This window comes from Eschscholzia californica, unplaced genomic scaffold (genome assembly GCF_041429995.1).
Source record: "Eschscholzia californica isolate CP2 unplaced genomic scaffold, dmEscCali1.0.p SCAF_2, whole genome shotgun sequence".
Classification (NCBI taxonomy): Eukaryota; Viridiplantae; Streptophyta; class Magnoliopsida; order Ranunculales; family Papaveraceae; genus Eschscholzia; species Eschscholzia californica.
The window spans coordinates 53,409,019-53,427,935 of record NW_028238309.1 but is presented as its reverse complement, the minus strand read 5'-3'; the positions used below and the strand labels follow the sequence as shown (position 1 = coordinate 53,427,935).

The following is an 18,917-nucleotide window of genomic DNA, read 5'->3' as shown; positions in this document are numbered from 1 at the left end:
TCACGATTAAAAATATAATATCTAGGCCTCTCCCACTTATTTATAACACATTTTGATTGTGATGCCCAAAAGTCTATATATAATGATATAAGAGCTACTTCCAACACGTAAAAATCCTATACTGATACAAGATTCATATTAGTCGTCGTTACCTTCCCAACAAAAGACTCCTAATTATAGTGAAACTTCGAAAAATCACGAGAATGAAATGACTTTTTTTATCTTTAAATATAAAAGGTTTATTCCTTCTATCTATGAGAAGGACCAATACATACACGAAGCTTGACGATATATATAAAATAGTACACGTTAGTCCGGTGATTTTCTAGATAATCGAAAAAACAAAAGAAACTAAAAAAATGAAAGAACCGAGGCGAAGAAAAAACGTTTAGAGTTTAAGATTTAGGGTTTAGGATGCAGAGAATGTTGAGCTTTCTATTGATGAGACTTCTTCTTATTCCTAGCAGTGGAAGATTTTGGAAGAAGAGGTGATGGTGTATCAACAACATGACCTAATCCATTAGCATCACCAGTGCTCAAGTTTTGGTTTCTCCTTGATGGTTTAGTACTACCTCCTCCTCCTCCTCCTCCCCCCATAGTTGATAGATCTGAACTGTGATGTCGTCTAGATGATTTCTTTGATACTACAGTTTCAGATGACATATCATTGAATTCAGTACTATCCAATGACGAATGGTTTGATCGACGGCGTCTTGAACGTTTAGGCACTTCAGGCAGCTGCTGGTCTTTACTCTGTCCAATATCTCCTTCTCCTCTAGTACTACTAATACTTTTATCAGTACCATTTTCTTCTTTCAATTCTGCATTCAAAAGCCAATTCATGTCACTTTTGCTATTTGTTTGCTTATCTTTAATATACAAAGAAAGGTAGGACAACTTCCATAGCATGTTAATAAAACTATGTAAAAAAAACCTAAGGTTGTGCTATTGTTTATTCTTCCCCTTAAATTCCGATACGAAATATGAATTAAGATCTTAATTGACTCGATTGGGACTTTAAACATCTCTTATTATCTGACTTGTCTGAATGATTGATTCTAGCTGATTTTAGGTTCATTTGAGTTAGACATTAAATAAGTTTGTAAACCCATATCATGGAGCTCCTAAATTCCTAATAACCTTTGGGGTCTAAAGTTTGGTTGCTTTAGGCTTGAGCCAGCCCAGTGATCAAACATTAGACGGCGTTAATTAATGGTTCGTAGTTGATAATCTTGCGATCTGACTTATTTATGTGACGTGATAGATTAGCAAAGTTTGTATTAAGAAAGAAGAAGATTATGCAAATACTTAAAATCTCACTTATCTAATACACAATTCTCTTTAAAAAAATATATATATACAACAGCGAGATTTAGATTTTTTTTTTTTGAATTGTCAGTGTACCTCGAATCCTTGACCTCTAAAGTGAGAGATTAAACCTCTTACCACTCCAACCAAGGTTGTTGGTTAGATTCAGATATTTGCACCTTGTCGATGAACGGAAGTATATAACATATATACTTGAAACATCTGCGTTTTTTTCAACCCTTTTGTTTTTACACAAAGATGGATGAAGATGATATACAAATCAAAACACAAATTAGTCAATGCATTATTGTTTGTTTAGAGAGAACTTTACCTTGTGAAGCTCCTTTTGGAGCCCTAGATGTAGTCTTATCTTCTCCATCATTATTGGAAGGTTTTGATGCTGGTTTTGCTTCGGACTTCAAATCAGTCATCTACATTTTTTCGAGGGAATAAAACAGTTATTCTCTTTTAATCTTCTACAATTTTATTTTAAAAAATATTTACCCAGCTTGGTGAAGATACAGATGGGCCGTCGCATCCTATGTGAGCTACGTGTTTTACGTCTGTTGGTGCACCAATCTGCATTTCTTCTTCCTCCTCATCTTCGCTATCGCTCTCTAAAATAAAAATTGAGAATAGAAAAATATATATGAACTCAACTATAAAACATGTGAATTTACTTATAGGGTTATAGTTGGGAAAATTGTCCAACGCCTCCCGATCACGAAGTTCCTACGGTCAAATTCTTCAAAGCATATATATTCTTCCTAAAATATTATGCATATAATTTCTATGTACGTAATATATATAAAGTAAAATATATATTTGCCTAGTTATGAATGTTCCACGTAATTTTATGACAGACCATATTATGTGATACTATTGTAGTGTGAATAACATCGGTAAAAATGTTAAGAAGTTTTAAACGATAGTTAATTTTCTCCAAAGATCTTCTCATGTAAGAAGTTTTCGTCTCTCTTTACTAGAAATTTCTTCCTACAATTTTCAGGGGTTGAATATTACTTACCGAATATTTGTGTAATATATCGAATGCCTTTCAGGAACCCCTTCATTTTCGACGTATTAAAACATCCATGGAACCTTTATAATCCCGGGATCGTTAATTTGACTTACGAATTCAAGAAACAGACCTGAAAAATAAAAATAAAAACAAAAACATGAAAAAAAAATTGTGTTGTTCTTCAACTTCTTTTTAATTTCCCAATAAAACTTAAACAAATAACATCAAAGAAACAAGTGAAGAAACAAAACCTTTTTTTAGAGGAAAGTTGCAAAAAATGGTAGGAAATTCCTATCATATGCAACCTAACAATTGCTCTTTGATCTCATAGACAATTATGTTATCCCTCCAAATTATATCACAACAAAAGAACCCTAAAAAACAAAAAAGTAGAAGATTATTATTCTCTTAATTCCATAAGAAAAATTATGATTGTGTAAAGAAAAGATTAATTAAATTTACACTTAAGAAAAGTAAAAAATAAATTAAAAGGGGAACATAGTTTCAACATTTTAGAACGACGGAGAAATCGCGAAATATTTGACTTTTGCCTTCTAATTAGAACCAAAACTTTTCCCATATATTAGGATGAAAAGTTTCCTTATTTTAAGTAAGAAAGAATGCTAAATAAATGGATTAAAACTGGGGTTCAAAAATAAAGTTTTCTTTTTTTAGTTGTGATTTAGACATCATAACATAAGTTGAAGCTAACATGAAGTAGGTTTCTTACAATATAAGAGAATGCTCCTATTATCTGCTAAAATGTCACATGAATGTTTGCGACCCATAAGTTGGTCCTTTTCGATTCTTTTGTTTTTAATTTTCATTTAGATAAGATACACCGATTACAATGTTAAATGTTTCTTTACAATGTCAAGTTTATTTAGCAAACAAGCCATCTTGGATAACCCAATTTTTTCCCAAAAAAAAAAGAAAGATTTCTACAAAAGTTTGTTTAATTTTTAGTAAAAACCCGATTATGTTTTTTTTTTTTGGGGAAAGTCATCTCTAACTTCGTCAAAATTTTGTACCAATCAATTAAATTCAGCAAATGACCAATAAACTTTCGAAATGTAAGTACTAGAAAACAGGCTATTGCTTGACAAGTTTGTGATATTCGATCTCCCAAACAGAAAATACAGTGTCAAAGTATGCATTAAAAGAATGAGTAGAAATCGAACTAATATTGATCAATAAACTCCGAATTACGTTCTCTATAAGATTAATTATCTTCCTCTTTGTGTCTCTCGCCGAAAATGAAGAATAAAAGACTAAAAACAGGAAAGAGTAAAAGCTCAAACATCAAACGATTACAGTAAATTCGCTCAAAAGTATAACTGTAAAGCTAAAGTTTTTTCTGATCCAAAAGTTTATAGTTCAAAACTCAATATGTTTGGAGATGGAAAGTATGAGAAAGAGAGCCCCATTTTGTTTTCAGGAGATTTGCCCTCATTAAGAAGCTTTCATATTGTCCAATCCAACACTTGCCTGAATCATAAAAAGTAAAATAAGAAGTTAGAATACATGTATAAATCAAAACGACAACGAAAATTGTTCCATTAGTGAAATTCTAACGAAGTTTGTAAACTCGTCTTTCATTTACTTCTTTCTCGAAAAGGATTATTTACTTTTACTGTGTCTAATTGCCAAGTTAGTTCTCTTCTTTCCTTATCGCAGTTCTCTATTTCTAGCACTGTTTGCCTCTTTCTTTATAATCTTTAAAACTTGCTAGACATGAATAATAATATGGATGCACGTATGGATTTCGTTATCTGGCAGTTCTATGAACTGTCGGGAACGAGGGTGGGAACATTCACAAACGGGGACTCATCCGTTTAATGCATCTGATACAAGTGTCCGAATATCTGAGTACACAGTCACGGGCCACACGGCAAGAAATACTACATACAACATGGGGAAATATACTAGAAAGGAATATCAAGTGAATATAGGTGCTCATCGTTCATTGATGAGAGGTGAACCTTATGTAAAGAGGGTCCCAGATGTAGAATCATATTAGTCTATCACGAAAATAGATAAATCAGTCTTAGATGGATTACTACCAAGACACCAAATGTTTCCTCTAAACTAGTCATTATGGTGATGACAGATCTTACCAAAAACTTGTGGTTTTCCTCAAGAAATGGAGAAAAATTTGTGCAGAATTTCTCGATGTCTCCATTGATATAGCCTGTTCCACCTATAACTTCCATGAATTTCTTCCTATCTGGAGCTAGTTTCATAGCAACCTTCCACATAAATAATAAGACTACACATCAGAAAAGGAAAAGAGATACTGGGAACAAGTGAAAAAATTATTTCGTGAACATGCACAAATCTAAGAATATCCTTGTACATGTTTCGACATTACAAAAATGCTTTCTGATTGGGTCAGTAAAATTTGGGCATTATAAACATATGCCTACAAATTACAGATTCAAAAGTGTGGAAAGAGATGAACGATGTTTCTGCACAATCCTTATAAAATATGATGACAAGTTCATGATCTGAACGGATTCAGACCACTCATAATAGTTCAGTGGTTTATTAAAGAAAGTTTGTAAAGAAAACCGTTAAAGAGGTTTAAACTATTTTACCAAAATAAGGCAGACTTTTGATTTCAAAGTAAATGCACCGAGTAAACAGAATAAGATGCAAGGAGTTACCGAGAAACTTGAACTGGCAAGCCATCCGTGCCATTTCTTCAGTGTCTTGCTATAGGAATCTGTACAAGCTTGTGACATTGCCCAATCTGGGTGATCAAGTAAATTACGGAAAAGTTCCACCAAAAAATCCATGGCCCTAAAGAATTTATCAACATGCTCTAATCAGTCATTCATTCTTATACAGATTGCAGACGGTGGAAAAACATTGAAAAAACGTTTAGCGAACGACATATTGTAGACGTTTGAAAAGTTGTACCTTGTCAACCAGAGAAGCCCATTTGTGCAACTAGATGATGATTTTGCTGTTTTGGCTTCAACCTCTACTTCTACCATCCTGTACAAGTGGTTGAATTCAGAAGGATTGGAAGAATACTTGTTCTCTAACCTCTGCCAAGGCCAACATAGAAAACATAAGAAATAAGCGGTTGAGAATAACTACTGAGTATCGACATTTTGTTACAAAATGTGAGAATCAACGAAGAAGTGTGTATTAAATCTAATGCCATGAAGGCATGAACAAGATGCGCACGACGAGGTAAAAGAATCGGTCTAGAAAATGACTCAATTTTATATTCAAATTTCAACGTGACACTTGAAGCCCAACAATGGTTTGGTTTTTTAATGCTTTGTCGAATATTTTTATCTATTATAGACAGAAGTATTTAGTGAAACTTAAGATTCATGGTAACAAACATTTTACCCATCGAAGAGTTTTGGTTGTTAATTGAGATGATCATGATGCCATATTGTCATTACTGAGGATATTTTATTGACGGCTATTACTGGTAAAAGAAAAACTAAAATATTCGTTTCCAGTTAAAGACGGACATAATCAAAACGTAAAAACTAATTTTTGACTGATCAAGAATAATAATGAAAAGTACCGATTGCTTTAAAGAAGCTAATAGCAAATTAAGTAAAATAAGAATACCCTTTGAAACTGTTTTAAAAGCACTTCTTCGTAGAATACATTTCAAAATCCAAAGTCGGTCCTCTCACAACTAAAGTTCATTTGCGGACACGCTTTAACTAGAACTAAACGGAGCACTGGCGAATTGGAAAGTGAATACTATAAATGTGGAACAGACACTAGTCACACAAGCGAAAAAACCTATCAAAGAGGGAAGAAGAAAATTTCAGTCATACCGTAATATTGCCACCTATATCAGATTTGACAAGAGACATGGCAGCTCCAAACTTATCTGTACCAAAAATGATAACAGTATTTATCAAAATTATCAGATTGAATTCCATGAGTGGAAATTCTCAAGCAATAGATTGCTTCGCTCGCCTAGTCGCCTGTAATCAATATAACTAGGAGATAAATTCTGTAAGTAGAGTAACCAAAAAGCTACCTAAAACGGGAAGAATGAGTTTGCACGTATCCAAGAAAGGTTTTGTTAGCATTTTCCCTTGTTCGGATTTCACATTTTTCATTCCTTCCAAACATGGGGTGAAAACAGTTCCCTCCATTGTTGTCAATTACTGCAAAATCAGGATTTTTTAGGCCATCTCTTTAGCATCCATCAAAATTTCAATTATTAAGCAAGGAAAAAACTATCAAAAGACAAAAATGCATAATGGCATTATACGCGTAAATGTTTTTCGAAAATGAAGAACAAGCAGTTGTTATTGAATACAATTACTAACATTTTTAATATGAGGGTTGGCCAATCCCCATTGATAATCACAACAAGTGCAAAAAAGAGTTTTCCAATCTTTAATACCTAATTTGTGAACACTCATTTCTAGTAAGCACCACCACTAAGAACTATAAACTTAGATTAGACAGAGGAAAATGAAGTTTTGAATTAGAAATCCATAGATTAAATTGAAGAATCAAAAAATTGTAAACAAAGAAAGATCACTCAATGAGCATAACAATTGGTAAGTAATCAGTATCTTAATAGGGTTTCAGAATAAAACCCTCAATCAGTTCAAGTTAAAACGAGATCATGATTATAGATAAAAAAAAATTGAATAAGAGGGAAGAATTTCAATAACAATTCAATCAGATCTATCCATTTACAACACAAATTCCAATATTCATACTACTAAATTACAACAATCATCATCACAATTTGATCAAAGAAGATTAAAAAAATGTTTGTAGATCGTTTTCCCGAAAATTTCAGGCTTTAATAGATTCAATTCTACTTACTCCTGTGATTTAATTATTGAAAGAGAAGGAAATGAGTAATGGGTATTTCAGTTTGATCCCAATTTCAATCTTAAATTTCAAGAAAACTGATAAAGAAGGAGGCATTAAGAGTTGTGTGATCGGCTGATCGGCGTAAATAGTAAGCGAATATACTTACAGAATACAGAGCTTAGAGAGAGAGAGAGAGAAAGAGTTTGAATTCAATTGGGCAAAGGGTTTCTCTGAATATCGTAGATGTGATTGGAGGAGAGTTAGTGTGTGAGAGGCACGTTCTATAGCCAATATCTCACGTTCCCTCTGACGCGCCAAACCTTTGGACAGGTAACGATATTGTCTCAGCTTTTCGCACCTCACACGAGTACGAGATTTTGTTCCTCGCAAATGCTAAACGAGCGCTTCAAAAACCCTTGCCACTTACTGAGCTTGAGCGTACATTTATAGTCTAGGTTCTGGACACTCTTGTAAGCGATGTAGGACTATCACAATCCCCACACCCTCGGGGAAGAGTCGTCCTCGACTCTGATATCACTTGTGACGCCCAAGCCTTAGCAGTTAACGATATTGTCTTCGCTTTTCACAACTCATACCACTGTAGGTGGTGGCTAAATGAGGACAATATCGTTGTAGGAGGTCCACGGTATTGCTGCGTATTCTGATGGTCGAGCGAATCCTTTTGAAAGGCATCGTGGAACCTTCGCCAAAAACAAAACTCCGTACCTGTGTGAGGTGCAAAAAACGGAGACAATATCGTTAACTGCTAACCCGTGGATCCTTAGGCTAAGTTTTAAAAGAGCCTCACGTTTTTTTAATAACTCCCCTCCACCCCTTCACTTGGTAAATTTAGTATGATTTTATCTAGTATAAATGGCTCAATTTCTTAGAAAGGACTTGAGTCGATTTTATAGCCAAATCAACTAGAGTCTATCGATTTTGAACTAAAAATAGTGGGAGCATATATTTTTAAGAGAGTGTTTTTACCATTTTTTTAGAATTTAAGAGTGTTTTGATTTGAAATGCCGCTTTTAGAAGGCACCAGTAAAACTGTCCAAACTTAAAATACAGGTCCAGTCTATTATATGAAAATGACATAAACCAATCGAGTAATTTTATGAGATAACAAATATACAACAAATTTTAACATAAACTTGTTGAACCAACTCAGCAAGCAAGGTAAAAGAAAAATTAAAATATAAAGAAGTGCAGAATCAAAATACATGTCATATATGACAAAAAGTGGTTTAGGGGACCATTTTCGAAGTTGAGCATCTTTAGGGATGCAAAATAAAATTAACCCTTTAAACTTTAAAATATTTTCTTCTTTCTCAATGGATAAAGAAGGTAGAAATGTATACAAATATGAATTTATCAAAGTTAACATGAAGAAGTGAAAAAGGAAAACACAAGCATCATAACACAAAATTCCTAGCATACAAGAACAAACCAAATCTTCAGAAACCTACTTTGCTAGCTCTTCAGAAAAAACACTTTATTTCAATAACAGAATCGTGATCATACAAATTGAATCCTTACAAAGTCTCGCGTGTTCCACTTTTTCGCGTTCCCCAAAAATGGGTGTTGAAAACAGGCTAAGATCTCTATTATGATTTCTTTATCTGCAAAGAATTTTAAGGTACCGTGTTTGAGCGATTACTATAAATATTCGGGTAACTTTTGTACTCATTAGAGGTTGATTGAAGTTAATGACATTCCAGATTTGCAAGAAAGAAAATGTAGTTGAGATAAGAAAAGATTAGAATGACTAACCTTTTTCAAGTATATTTTGTGAACCTTCAATGCCCCCTTGCAAGCTTTCTTCGCATCCAAGTTTCCACTTATGTCATTCAAGATCTGAACAAGAAAATTCGAGTAAGATATACCAAAAAGTTCGTATAATACATGCCAGAGCTGAGAGAGAGAGATAGAGAAAGAAAGAGACCCTGACGACATCATCTAAACCCTTAGCCTCCCTCAAAAGCCGCTTATTCTTGGCTTCAAGAACACTTGCGACAAGGAAAACAGAGAGTGAATCTTCGGAGCCAGCCTGCACTTTCTTCTTTTCGAATTTCCCGTACTTATTTAGTCGTTTATCATTTGTCTGGGGGGTTATGAAGTTATTTATGACTGCACTTGATTCATACACGGAGAAGCTGTTAGGGTTGTACTCCATAGCCCACATCAACTGAAATCATTCATTCTCAATGTTAGAGTTTATCCAAATTTAAGCATATTTGAAGTTGTATATAAAAAGTTAAGAGCGAAAAGAGTAATTCGTAGGTAGATAACAAAAATGAAACTAAAGTCCGTTTGCATCTCTTCAGAGTAGATGGCAAACAACTTCCTATCTTGGACTAGCACGGGCGAATAATCTCTAGCTAAAAAGGTCATTTGGGTAATCACTTTCTTTGTTGTCAGTTGGTTTTTCTGGAAGCATAGGAACAAGAATCTTTTGCAGAACGGGAGATACCCAAGAAGCACTCTTTTCAAATATTATAGTTCATATGTTTGAAATATCCTGTGTAGATACAAAGAGCTAAAAGTTTTGATTTTCATGTTCTCTGGTCTAGTTGGGACGCCTTCCTCTTGTGAGGAGTCGACTCCCTAAAAAGCAAAACAGAAACAAGACGAACAAGAAAAAAAATAAGTGGAGATTAAACTGGAGTAATTAGGTTATTTTGTACCTCCCAAAGGTACATAGCATCTACAACTGAGAATTCTCTGCGGAAAAGAACCATTAACATTCGAAACGCAAATAGATACTGCCCTCCATCCAGATCCTCTGTTAATAACTTTATCAGTCAAAAATGTCTTTTATCCATTTTCCCCATAATTGGGTTGATAAATAAACATAAAGAACACCAAAAGAATGAACACGTAGCAAATACTTCATCTAACAAAATTGACGCAGCTTTTAACATCATAGCATAAAATTTAGAACCCACATTTACCTAGATGTCGATGAAGCTTCGGGTCAACAACTTTTACTATTGTAGCAAGTGTACTCAGCTGTGACTGAACCCCGACTGAACTTTTAGTGCACTTAAAGTTTCCTCGCTTTTCAAAACAAAATAAATAGACCATGTATATCATAAGATACCTGATAAAGAAACAACTCAAAAGTGGACCTAAGTAAGTGCTAAATATAGATAGAGAAAAGTAGAAAATTAAACTACATTTGTATGGCAAGTTTAGTTAGCCTCAAGTCACACACGATTTAATCGATCTTTTTGTGAAACTCACAACTTCTTAGTGTTCTAATTGGAAATAAAATAGAATAACTTGTAAGGGTTATAAAATACCATCAAGGAACTTCAGTAACTCATAATCATTGCAATTTGGACTTTCAAATATCACATTGAGAGAATCTACTCCATATATTCATCAACATGAAACTAATGGAGCACGAAGTAAAAGAAGAGTAAGAGACACTTACCACCTTACGCATTAGACGCTCGAAGCACCAAAATGCGTCAGCTTCATTCTGTAGTAGAATTACCATTGGAGAGCACAGATCGCTCATTCCTGCTCAAAAAGAAAATATATCTCAACCCGCGGAATAGTTCAAGGGATCAGAATTTTAACTTAACTTCAGATACTGGAATAATAGAACAGACTTTTTTTATTTTCGTTTTCTTTTTCTATTATAATCATTAGCCGACCATCACCTTGACAATAACCAATGTCCTTGTCCACCCATGCATAAACTGCAAGAATATCCCAGAGTTTCGCCAGATTAGCTTCGTTTTCATAAAAGACAAGTGTCCTATCTGTTCGTATAACATCCAGACCTGCCATTCACATTTAATGGCCACAAGTTAGGCATTAAAGAACAATATTGATGTATAAGATAAATCAATTAATAGAGTATTGAGGTTATTCATAAAAAATTTACCAATTTGATGCAATCCGAGCTTCCATTGAATAACTTTATGATCTGGAGGATACTCAGCTACCTTTTCATCAAGCTCTAGGGAGGCATTGAGACTGGTTGTTTCAATAGCTTCATTTTGTTCTGAATAGTCGCCATTATTTGAAGGAAGTTGGACTGGTTTCCCATCTTCAGTGATGATGGGCATTGTGATATACCTTCCACTGCCTACTGTCCGTTCCATCTTTCGACACTCAGCTTTCCATTTCTCATACTGTTCTCTGAATTGATCAATACAATACAAAGACGTATTTACTTACACAAATAAAAATCTAAACTTCATGATCTTCATTTTTATCTCGCTTCAATTTTTAACAGACAATGACATTAAAATTTGAAGAAGAGTATGGCGGAAATTTCAGCACACTACGTCTAACTTTGCGTCCTCGCTGCCCTCCCCCCAAATACTAGGAATTCAAATTTCAGATAAGATCTTAACATAAAATTGATTTGAAGCCTAAGAAATTGCTAAATGGTAAAGACCACGCATGCAGCATAATGTGCTGAATCAAGAGAACTTGTTACCTTCTGCATTGTCTCAGATGATTTCTTTCTTCATATGTACTGTTAGGATCATAGCAGGCCAACAGAAACTCCCAAACTACTCCTTTGATCGATGGATGAACACCCTAGCGTGAATGATGATAAATAATAAGATGACGCTCGAGTTCTATAAATACTTATTGCACGAGAAACAGAATAATGAAGATTATAACAAAATATTCTTTTTCTATCTTAGATGGGGCATCCTAGTTTAACTGGTCCAGAATACAGGAACGTGGGTATTGGGTGCTAAATCAACGCAGACTAGATACTCCAACTTTTAATTTTATGTAATGTTCGTCAAAAGTTTTATTCATCTACTTTGATGCCATATATATGCAAATGTCCTTTTATTCGTCTAAAATAACTTTTTTTTCCCTGCTTAAAAACAACTTTCTTTTTCTTGTCTGCACTAGCACCCTAGTCATAAGCAAATCGTGGGCACATAAAACTAAACGTTCGAGAAAAAATTTCAAACTTCTAGGGCTGCAATATTAGCTAAACTAATATCCTATATGACCACAAGAGCCCAATCTTAAACAGCAAGAAGGCAAGGATGATTACAGCAATCTTTTTCAGTAGCATAATTTTCAAACCCTCAGATTGTTGAGCAAGTAGTTGATCTTTAATAAGAACTTTCTTCTAGTGACTCGTATACCGTTTCATGTTTCTCAGTTAGATGAGGGGAAGCAAAGAACTTTGTGTAACCCTTACCTAAGTACTCTCTCTCCAAAGCCCCCATTACCTTAAATTTTGATTTTGCTAGAATACCATAGTTGTAATGTGTATCTACTGTGTTTCTCACGGCACAACCTTGGAACCACCACTGAACACTATGTACTTAGCATTATAACATTGATTGTTTATGGAGTAAAAGATCAAAAACGGAGTTATTAGAGGATTCTCTAGAATCTAGATAAACCCATACCCATTAGGCATGTTACGGAGGTAACTCGTCTTTCGACAATTCTGAAACCTACAGCATTATACGATATAGCATCCCAGGAGCTAAATCTCACCTAAACTTTAATAAAGAAACCCATAAACAACTTATTCGATGCAACTAATGTGTTTTGAAGACTTCTCTATTCAATTCATATTTCAGAGATAATTTAGCTTGTCAAGAAATTCCATTCACTCTGATATAAATAGGTAACTTACCCCATGTTGGATTCGGCGAAGAACTTTTGCTATATCCAAATGACCATCTTGAGAAAATGCAGAATTCCATTTTCTCACACTAAGAGTTTTTCCAACCTGTGATAAACCAAGAATCACAACCCACCAAATCAAACTATGAAATATAAAAAAAAAAATCAAATTTTAGCAAACCCCAATTATTGAATTTCAGAATAATATCATAATTCATAGAGAACATAATCACCTTTGGTTTGAATCTAACAATGGGGGCATCATCTATACATTCAGGTTTAATTTCATACTTAGAATCCAACTCCCATGGTTTTGATGAATTCTTCACATGAAACACTTCACAACAACCCATATCTCAATTAATCAGGTAAACCCAAATTACTTCTCAACTTTTTAATTACAAATAGTTGTTCTCTGAAAAAAAAAACCCAGATCTTAAAAACATCAATTAAAACAGTTTCATTGAAGAACCCTAGCTTTTGTTTCTTCTTCCTTGATGATTTCAATAATTCAGTATTTCAACAAAAAATATATATAAAAAGTGAGGAGAATAATAATGGGTAGTCAATAAAGTGTATAAACAAGGAATCACTATTTAGTAATAAAAGTTAGAACAGAAAGAAAGTTCCAGGTAATCAAACAAAGGAGAATATCTGTATTTCTTTTTTCTTTTTTCTTTTTTTTTCTTTCATCAAATTAGAAGGTTTTGTGGGTCATCCAATGGGACCCTCTCTCCAAACAATGGAGTAACTCCTAAGTAAATGGCGGCTATTTTTGGGAAGGAAGGGATAAAAGACTTTTATGAGAAATTAGTCAAGCTATTTTAACTTGAGTCTTGAGGTAGGTGCTTTGGGTTTGGGGTAACTTATTTTGGTTGAGGACATGAAGACTTTAGGTCTATGTAATTTGATCTTAATTGACTAAAAGAAAACCTAATTTGAAGTCTCAAAAGTTAATATGATTATCTATTACGCTTAATCTTTATCTTCACCACCACCCATTCTCTCTCTTTCATCCTCTCTCTGTCTTTTGAAACTCTTTCTCTGTTTTTTTGCCAACAACCCTTGGTTGGAGTGGTAAGAGGTATAATCTTCCACCTAGAGGTCAAAGGTTCGAAGCACACGCTTAACAATTCAAAAAAAATCTTTCTCTGTTCGAGCGAAGGCAAAAACTCCTTTCGTCGGGAGAGAGAGAGAGAGAGAGTTTGAGGAAAGAGAATAAAAAAGGACATTGAAAGATAGATAAAAATAGTGGTGGTGATCAGAGGTGGAATCATCCACCTCCATTGTTCCTTCCCTTTTTACAATAGAGAAAGTGAGAAAAATAAGTGAAGTGGAGAGAAACAACGACAGAGGGAGAGAGGGGTTTTTCGGTGACGAAAACTCGGCCAAAATTGGGAAATATGTCGTATGTGTAGAACACTTGCTCGGTCATAGTAAATTGACCAAATCTATTATGGTTGCAGTGTGAATATCAAAAAGGTGTGGAGCACATAAAATTTCCCTTATCTTATTAAGAGTTTGGTCTTGTAATAACGCTCAACTAGAGGTGGGAAACGTGTCTTACTCGGGTATCCACGGGTACATTATTTCTGGGCTTGGGCGTTCTGGGTAGCATAACAACAATAGACTTTTACGACGAGTTCAGACCAGGCAAAAACAAAAATATCTTGAACAAAATCCACCATGGGTAGTGAAACGAGACAAGCTTTATGGGCTTCATCCGAGTCAGGTAACGAGACGATTAAGGAATTCCCTGTGGGTACTAAAACACATCAACTTGAGTTTTGGATGAGATGATTTTACAACTGAGGAGATAAACAAGATGAAGAAACAAGTTTGTATGGCCTTTGAGCACGAACATGATTACTTAAAAAAAATGAGGATTGAACAGATGAAAGTCATGTTCTCTTTCTGAGACCTAATGCTGCAGGCGTAGTGTTCGGGTAAGCAAAATTAAAGGGTGTCTAGCCCGCCCATGAAAATATAATTGGTCGAGCAAGTAGTGCTTGTTTAGGGTTTCGGCTAGTTTACTAGTCCATCGGACTCGGGAGTTTTAGACCGGGTAGCGGGCTCTCGGGGTTGATTCTCACCCCTATATACCCTCAACTATGAGAAAATCGACATACGCTCCTTACAATTGTAGTTCCTAAATTTGGTGGTCTCACACAAGGTTTGCTCGATTTGGCCCAAGCTCCTGCAGACTCCAAACATTACTTATCACACAAGTAAGTGTGTCTTTTTCTCACACAAGTCATATCAGAAATTTGCTTCCAGGTATAAATTGACTTGAGTGAGCGAGTCAAATTACAAAAATATACATCTTCTGACTCGATAGGTTTATTTATCTGGATGTTCGATTTGGATTGATTTTTTGCCCATCTAAAAAAGAGGATTCTCATTTAAGACAACGAGGGAAAACAAACACCACCTACATCAAACCCCCAAATATTCCAGCTATAAAATATATCTGAAATTGATTATAAAAATGTTTCAAGATCTGATTTTGCAAAACAGATAAAAACATGTGACAATTTTATGTTTAAAATGTAAAACACACATACATTTGAGTCAGATCCAGATTCAGACATTTGAATCACTACATAAATCTTATACATTAACTATTCAATTTTGAAGCCACTTCCCAACCTGAGTTGGATTAACAATACCAGGTATCTTAACACCTCCATCCTTCATCATCAACAACTGGGTCGCCTCCTTGTACCTGATTTCTTGCTTGTTATCACCCTTCAATGAGGTTGATGCCTGCTTACTGGCTGCAGATGCTCGAATTGGATCCCTCATTTGACCTAGTAGAGTACCCTTAGTCACAAACTCATGAGCCATCCAACCAGCTAAGAAGAGATGTTTATCTGTGATAAGTTCTGGTGGTGGTGGTTGTGGAGATGGTGGCTCAGCTGGTAGTGGTGGCTGTTCATGTTCAGTGCTAAAACGTGATTTGAAGCGTCTATAGTTTCTTGCAGACATGGTTTCAAAAGTTGAATGCTACAAGTAAATGGGGCATGAGATATTTATAAGGAGGTAGAGTTGATTATTCCTAGAGAGGGTTATTTTAGGAAAACAATTCATTTGTGGATTCTTTTTGGTAAAAATAAATTCCACAAAAAAAAAACAAATTTGGGTAAAACAAAAATAAAAGAAGCGGCAAAATAATAGACAAGTTTACGAAAAAACACAATTTATTTAGGGTTTTGGTATAGGAAGAGCATTTTTTAGCAAAGGCAGTGCATTAGATAGGGAGAGCACTCTTTTTAGAATAGGGAGGGATAAACATTTTTTTTAAATATCGCAAATTTATACTTTGGTCCCTCCCATCAAACTATTTTGGACCAAAAAAGAGAGAAGAGAGTATTATCCTGTTCGACTAAAAACCTTTGAGAGAGAAGAGAGTATTATCCTGTTCGACTAAAAACCTTCGAGAGAGAAGAGAAAATCATGTTCAACCTAAAATCTTCGATCAAATCAAAGAGAGAGAAGAGAGATGAACATCCTGAAAAAGAGAAAAGCCCTAAATCTGTTTGATTCTATCAAAAAGAGAGATGTAGAGATAGAAACCTAAACCCTAGATGACTAACACGACACCCATCTCCATAGAGAGTTTGTAATTCTTGTTATTGCTAGATTTCTCCATAGATTTTTAGGGTTTTAACACTAATTAAAGTAACTTTTGAAGATTTCAAGTATCAATATTGCAATGAAGAATACAAACAAGGATGTAACTCGAAAAATATATAATCGACATTTACATAAAAGAAATTTCGCTTAGCATAAATAAAATTCATGAATACCAACTAAAAATTTTAAAAAAAATTTGGCCAGAGCGGTTGAAAAACCAGACTAATTTCAGCCATCTCAGCCGAAATTTATTACTATTTTCAGCGGGACCGGCTGAAATTTGTTATCTTTTTCAATCGACCCAACCGAAATTTGTCATCTTTTACAGCCGTTACGACCGAAATTCGTTGTCTTTTGCAGCCAACCCTACCGAAATTTGTTGTCTTTATCCATCGATCCAACCGAAAATTCTTTACAAAAAAAAAAAACGACCTAAAACCCTAAAACGTTTGTTCAACCATAGAGGAAGATAAGAAACTGATATTTCTTTACATGAGACACATTATCTTCATTATAAATGTCTTTGTTTAAGTCGATAACTTCGTTTAAGTTGATGTCCTTGTTTAAGTGGATGGTTTCGTTTAAGTCGAAGTCTACGTTTAAGTCAAAGGAATCTTCTTTCTTGATGTAGGTTTCCTCCTTCATTAACGGTGGCTCCTCATCCATGAGATCTTGAGGCACCAAAAGCTCGAAACTAAGACTATATTGATGGTAAACTTTGCAAGTTTTTTAATACTAATGGTGATGTTAATAGTAGTGACGATATTACGATTTTGGTTGTTTATGTGAGGGAAACTACAAGTGAATAAAATATTAGATTTATTATTATTTTTTATCGAAGTCCTTCTATTTTGACACTATTTATTAAATGATCCTTATAACGCCCTCCTTAAACTAATTTGGCAAAGGAAGAGCAAATACATAAATTGACCTTTCTAACGCACTGCCTTTACTAAATAGTGCTCTTCCTATACCAAAAGCCTTTATTTATAACACAGATATGTTAGAAAACCTAAAAGTAAATAATATCATGTACAATAAAATACTTCTTAAATGGAAGGAAATATGAAATATTACTAAAAACGCAAGAAATAAGACGTCCTCTGTCTCTCTATGTAAAAACACAAGAAGTAAGACGTTCTCTGACTCCATCTCCATATGTGGAAATAAGCCAATTAAAAAGACAACTGGGTATTTAGGAAAACAATGATGGATATATATATAGGTGTACATAAAGAGCATTTACATTTATGGAATGATAAATAAACAATTTGGCTCTTGGAATTGGGAAACTATTAAACGCTAATTACTAATCACTTTTGAAAATGATATATGGGTAAAAATGTTAAAGTCATTAAAGGTTTATTGAAAACTTTGTTGAGTATAACATAGATAAAATGTGCCCTAGCGAGCAATCTTCCTTCTCCTTCAATAGAAGGGGTCTTGCTACCACATGATGAGTGGTGATTTTTCCAACTTTAACAATTTAAATCGAAACTGACATCACTAACAATATGGTTTTAAAATTTCAAATTAAAAAGTAACGTATAAGTTAAAGAGCAGAAGATAGAATATTTAACAAAATAAATGGTGAACTGAGTTGAATATTTAACTCAACGAGTATTTTGGCTAAAGGTGTGAAAACCATAATGTTGTAAGCGGGTTAACCAATTATCCTTAGCAGATTGAATTATATATTATCAACGTTATCTTTTGAAAGAGTTACCAAATATTGGGTGGTTGGTCACAAAAATTATTTTGAAATTTAATGAGAGCATACTTTGTTTCATTATAGCGTTTCACTTGCTTTATATCCCCGTTTGGATTCGAAAACTTTAAGAAAGAACTTTCACTTGCTAAAAAGGAATCTTCCGTGGTAAATAAACTTTATAAAGAAAAACAAGAATTTAAAGTGTGAGTGTACAAATTGTTCTTTCACACGTTGACTTTAATGTGTATTTAGGTTTCTTACGTCTTCTTCGATTCTACCATATACTTATATCCTAGTTGTATTAATTGAATAAAATAACAAACCAAATGGGGCGGGCAACAGCAAAAATTTTAATCCGTGAGTTCAAAAGTCACAACACGATTCATTTCCCTTGCACTTTACATTCGAAGGTTCTGTGTAGAACTTACTTATGTAAATCTCATGTAGTTCTCAGAGGAATAAAAATTCTCATATCATGTAATGTTGTGGATTGTTTTCACTTATGAATGTAATTGTGGTTTTAATTAAAAAAAAAAAACGCAATTTCTTTCCTCGGGACTATCGTGGCCCACAGATGCCCAAAGTCGAAAGGGGAAAGGGGGTAAGCCGACCACCCCGACAAATTAAATGGGCCAAGCTCGAACATTAGTTGGTGCTTATAGTAAAGTTCATATCTTTAGGCCTACAACCCATTACCAAAGGAAGGCGGTGTTTTTGTGTGTATTCAAGACGTGCCCAACTGGCCCCCGAAGCCCCGAGCATGCAATATGACCGGCCCAAAAAATTAAATGGGCT

General features: G+C 34.4%; 3 protein-coding genes across 5 annotated transcripts; all 3 read right to left on the bottom strand.

Moving 5' to 3' along the window:
* Positions 1–200: 200 nt before the first annotated feature.
* LOC147559009 (uncharacterized) lies at positions 201–2,898 on the bottom strand. Of its 2 annotated transcripts, XM_086660770.1 has the most exons (6): positions 2,839–2,898; positions 2,581–2,703; positions 2,336–2,459; positions 1,813–1,925; positions 1,640–1,739; positions 201–821 (listed from the first exon to the last, which is right to left on the bottom strand). In XM_086660770.1, exons 3-6 carry the CDS (start codon positions 2,379–2,381, stop codon positions 436–438), a joined length of 645 nt encoding a protein of 214 aa, XP_086516896.1. In that variant the 5' UTR covers positions 2,382–2,459; positions 2,581–2,703; positions 2,839–2,898; the 3' UTR covers positions 201–435. The 2 variants fall into 2 exon arrangements, with proteins under 2 accessions (XP_086516896.1, XP_086516895.1); XM_086660769.1 differs by lacking the exon at positions 2,839–2,898 and having other exon boundaries at positions 2,581–2,780.
* A 596-nt stretch (positions 2,899–3,494) lies between these two features.
* Positions 3,495–7,669, bottom strand: LOC147559008 (glycolipid transfer protein 1-like). 2 transcript variants are annotated; one of them, XM_086660767.1, is made up of 7 exons: positions 7,314–7,669; positions 6,351–6,480; positions 6,142–6,197; positions 5,252–5,382; positions 4,996–5,131; positions 4,447–4,578; positions 3,495–3,817 (listed from the first exon to the last, which is right to left on the bottom strand). In XM_086660767.1, exons 2-7 carry the CDS (start codon positions 6,466–6,468, stop codon positions 3,782–3,784), a joined length of 609 nt encoding a protein of 202 aa, XP_086516893.1. In that variant the 5' UTR covers positions 6,469–6,480; positions 7,314–7,669; the 3' UTR covers positions 3,495–3,781. The 2 variants fall into 2 exon arrangements, with proteins under 2 accessions (XP_086516893.1, XP_086516894.1); XM_086660768.1 differs by having other exon boundaries at positions 7,157–7,402.
* A 736-nt stretch (positions 7,670–8,405) lies between these two features.
* On the bottom strand, positions 8,406–13,539 carry LOC147559007 (rab GTPase-activating protein 22-like). The gene is made up of 11 exons (XM_086660766.1): positions 13,009–13,539; positions 12,786–12,881; positions 11,607–11,710; positions 11,046–11,302; positions 10,819–10,941; positions 10,587–10,675; positions 10,102–10,207; positions 9,835–9,932; positions 9,093–9,335; positions 8,921–9,004; positions 8,406–8,769 (listed from the first exon to the last, which is right to left on the bottom strand). The coding sequence occupies exons 1-11, from the start codon at positions 13,126–13,128 to the stop codon at positions 8,755–8,757; spliced, it is 1,335 nt and encodes a 444-aa protein (XP_086516892.1). The 5' UTR covers positions 13,129–13,539; the 3' UTR covers positions 8,406–8,754.
* Between the last annotated feature and the right edge of the window lie 5,378 nt (positions 13,540–18,917).